This window comes from Myotis davidii, unplaced genomic scaffold (genome assembly GCF_000327345.1).
Source record: "Myotis davidii unplaced genomic scaffold, ASM32734v1 scaffold24, whole genome shotgun sequence".
Taxonomy (NCBI): Eukaryota; Metazoa; Chordata; class Mammalia; order Chiroptera; family Vespertilionidae; genus Myotis; species Myotis davidii.
In genome coordinates, this window is record NW_006298312.1 from 5171374 (window position 1) to 5175820 (window position 4447).

Consider the following 4447-nt stretch of genomic DNA (forward strand, 5'->3'; position numbering starts at 1 on the left):
GCCTCTAGTTACTATATAAAACTGTTTGGAGACCACTCCTTTTGCAATACTGATGTCAAATAATGCTGGCAAAAGATGTAAGGAAAGCATGCTGAAGATGTGTTCTATAGTCCATGTACCATACCATACTTACATGAAGTAGGTACTTAAAAAATAGAATGGAATAATTTTCCAAGGCTTAACTTATTCTTCTTGATTATCTACTTGACAAATGAGTTTGGCATCTTAAAATATTCCTATTTGTGTTTTTTATGTATATTTTTTACTGTTGATAGTATTACAGATGTCTCCCACTTGACCCCTTTACCCGTGTCCTTCCAGCCCTTACCACCCGCCCCCCAGGTCTTCACCACCCTATTGCCACTGTCCATGGGCTACATATATAAGTTCTTTGGTTTATCTCTTCTCGTTTCCCCAACCCCACATCAAGGTATGTCAGTCTGTTCCATACCTTCACGTTTTGGGTCTAATTTTATTGATCAATTCATTTTGTTCATTAGATTTCACAAATAAGTGAAGTCATGTGATAATTCTTTCTCAGACTGGCTTATTTTACTTAGGATAATATTCTCCAGGTCCATCCATGCTGCCCCAAAGGAATCAATTCTTCACACTGGGACACAATATACAAAGTACAGTCCTAATACAAGGTATAAATATTGTATCCTGTTACGGTGCCCAGCAGCCATCCCCAAGAATTCTAGCTTCAGTCACAAAACTTGCTATATACACTTTTCTAGTATTCCTTGGTATAGGCTGTTTTCTCAAGTTCAAATGCTTTCTAGTGTCCACCTAAAACCTCTGCAGCCATTTTCAGACTTTTCTAGGAAATGCTATCCAGGTGAATAAACTTTAGTTTTAGTATTCTATTGTAGCCAAATCCATGCATACATGCACACATTCATTCTTTCAAAAAAGAATTTTATAAAGAATATATTTTTTAAATCCTAATGATTCATTTACTCTTTGGAAATTGATTTCCCCCCATTAGCCTGACAGTATAAGGTAAGCTCTATAGAAAGTTCATATAAAATGCTGGTTGAATAAATCCAGAATCAATGAACAATGTTGCTCCCAGAAATATTGCGGGCACTCCACAAGCAGCAGGGCAAAGCCCCTTCCACACTAGCCTTATTTATTCTCCCCCAAACCCCACCGTCAAGAGGGCGGTGTGTTGGCATCTCCTCCTTAGTCCTCCGCCCGGACCGGAGGGATGTTCCCTGCTCAGGAGGAGGCCGACAGGACGGTGTTTGTGGGGAATTTAGAGGCCCGAGTGCGGGAAGAAATTCTTTACGAGCTGTTCCTTCAGGTACCGTCGGTAGGGAAGGGGCGATGGAGGGGGCGGGGCGCGCGCAGCCGGAAGCACAGCCGCAGAGGCGGGCGTGCGTGGACCCTTCGAGCCCAGCGCCCTCTCCGCCCTGATCTGGCCCGGGCTCTGCTTTGGCCCCGCCCGGCGCGCGTCCCGAGGTGAGCGGCCCGGTGGTGAAGTGGCGCTGGGTGCGCCCCACACCGCGCCGGGCGGTGATGGGCTCCGCCCTGGGCTAGGGCTGCGCAGAGGCTGCGGGCCTGCGCTGTGCTCAGCGAAGACACTGCTCCAGGCCATAAAATAGCGTTCTCACGCCTCACATCCCGCGAAATGAGATTTGTAAATGTTTCTCCATCCGTTACTTTATCCGCAGGTCCTGTTATGTGGAGATTTGCTGTCTGTTAAGTGAGATTTGAGATGATTTGCTCAGCTAAGTCATGACTGTGACCAATTAATTCCCTGGTCAGTTCCTTTTATCTCATGCCCAGAAGACCCAGAAATACTCCAGACCTGCTGCCTCCAGGATTGAGCCTCTTGCCTCCTGTAAACACCTATTCCTATTCTGTACACCTGGGTCTCACTTGCGAAAGAGATATACTCATTCAAGACCCAGAATTACATGGCAAACACTAAGTGAGGTACTAAGCATACAGTTTAAGAGGTAGACTTTGGTCTTTTAAAAAGAGAAGACAAAATTAATTGCCCGGATTTGGGATAATCTACAGAAGAGCGGGATGGATAGTATAGCCAAGTTTTTCGTTTGTTTGTTTTTAAGCGTGAGTTCTGACGTCAGCAATGTGACCTTGGCCAAATAACTGAATATCCGTGCCTCGATTTCCTGAACTGTTGCTCGGGCGCAATAGTATCTCCAATATAATGTGTGAAGATTAAATAAGTGCATCCAGGTAAAACTACTGAGCCTGGCACTCACTGTGTGCTGCTGCCACTACTGCTGACAGTACTGCTAATACTAACATCAAGAGAAGTCAGGAAAGAGAGTTCCGCAGTCAGAATAAGGACAAGTTCCCATTGAGACAATAGCAAAACCTAAATTTCCATGAGTAAGTATAGTAGCAGCCATGAAAAGGGTTCTTCATTTAGTTTTTGAAAGGCCCTTTGCCTCTGAACTAATGTTCCCCTCTGTTAATTATACTAGTAGATACAATTTGATAGAGACAGTCCCTTCCAGGAATACAGTTTCCTGTCCAGGACATAAACCTTTTTAATATTTGAAAAATATGAAGTATAAGCTTTTTAAGCTTATCCTTCCAATAACTTGCCATCTTTTAAAACTTGCTTTTTAAAATCTGCTCTAATACTTGTCTTTTTCCTATAGTTATCCCCCCCCCCCCAATATCATTAGAACTTGTCACTCCAAAAAAACAGAAGGAAGGGAGAGGAAAGGGAGGGAGAAGGGGGGGTTGGGAAACTTAATCATTCTTTTTCTCCAGAAGGCTTTTTTATGTTGAGTCTCCAAAAGCAAAGGGCGGGTGGGAGGAATAAGGCATGAAGGCCCCCATGCACATGTTATTTCTACTCAGTAAGGACTGGATCTATATAGTCTCATTTTTTATGATGTCTACCCAAACAAAATATTCATCTTTTCTAACGATAAGGCAACCAAGCATATGTTTTTATTTTGCCTACGTCCTTTTCTATTCAAGAACAGCGATTTTCCACCTCTGCCACAAGAATTTTAAAACATGCAGTGCCTGACTATTTAGTCAGGGGCACTGACTTCTTTCCCCTTCAGTTGTCAAATAAAATAATGACAACAGCCAACACAACAACAGCCATCTGGTGTGAATGAATCAAAATTATAACAATTTTTTTATCAGATTGGTAAAAAATAATTTTTTGGTGTGTGCACAATTTTAGTAATTAGTTTATGTGTGTCTTATGAAGAAAAAGGTTGAAAATCACTGTTCTAGGAGAAGTTGCTAAAGTGAGGTATCTTTTAGAAAGGTTTCAACCCAGCCAACCTAGCAAATCTTGACAACTACAACACTATTAATGTATTTTATTTCGATAAAAAGATTAAGCTAATGTGATTGTTGCTACAAGCACATCTCTTGTTGAACTTTATCTTTCAACATGCTTTGGCATATCTTTGAATTTATAAAATTCAAAGCATTTAAGATATTCTGTCCCTTTGTGATTTCATATATTTAATACTAGTGGTAGAAAAGTACTGATTAAAATTGGTTTTATTACTATGCATTTATCATTTTACTAGTGTCTTTCAAATTTCTGATTATCCTTTGAAGTGAGAAAGTAAGGTTTAATATCTTTGTACTTTTAACTAAGGAATGGAGTATAGATTTCCAGGGGAAAGATAATGAATTAAGTTTCAAAATGTTGAGTTTGAAGTACAATCGCATGGAAGTCTCCAGGAGACTGTCTCTTAGAAAGAGGCACAAAAGAAAAAAATCAGTAGGAAAAGAATAGATTTTTTGATGAAGTGATCCTTGAAGCCAGAAGAGAGGACGAGCTAGTTCATGAGAAAGCAGAGAATGAAAAGAAGACTGAATCCTAAAACACAGCATCATTTGAAAGATGATAATTAACATTTTTCTTCAGATTAAAAGCAGTTTCTTACTACAATTATCCATCTCTACAGAGAAAAGCAATCAGTTTTAATTATGGTACAATTTAAAAGTTTGAGCCCTTCATTATCAAATCTTAGCTGTTTATGTTTTTCCCTCCTCTGATCATTACCATGGTGATGCAAACTTTTTCTTAGTTACTAGTATAACTAATAAAATTATTTGTTTTATAATATTTGACTCCACTTTTTTACTCCATATTTCTAATTACAGGTTCAATATCACATATTGAATATGTCCAGATATGATCCTATCTAATAAAAGAGTAATGTGTAAATTAACCGTCACTCTGCGACAAAGGTGGCAGTGCCTGTAGTGGCCAGGGTGGGATGCTGGCGGCGTTGCCCTGGCAACACAAGCCCAGCGTCCATGCCCCAGCAGCGTGGAGGGAAGGGGTCCCGGCTATGTGGATTGAGGGGAGGGGAGGGGACTCGGGCCGGAGGCCGGGTCAAGGAACGCTGGCGTCATTGCAGGCCAGGCTGAGGAACCCTCCCCCCACCCCGTGCACAAATTTTGTGCACCGGGCCTCTAGTAT

General features: G+C 41.3%; 1 protein-coding gene across 1 annotated transcript in view; it reads left to right on the top strand.

Moving 5' to 3' along the window:
- Window positions 1-1166: 1166 nt before the first annotated feature.
- Window positions 1167-4447, top strand: part of RBM11 (RNA binding motif protein 11) — a 10917-nt gene continuing 7636 nt past the window's right edge. Inside the window, exon 1 of the mRNA XM_006773938.2 lies at window positions 1167-1309. Within this exon, the coding sequence (XP_006774001.1) occupies window positions 1214-1309 (96 nt within the window). The 5' untranslated portion in view covers window positions 1167-1213. The remainder of the gene's footprint in view (window positions 1310-4447) is intronic.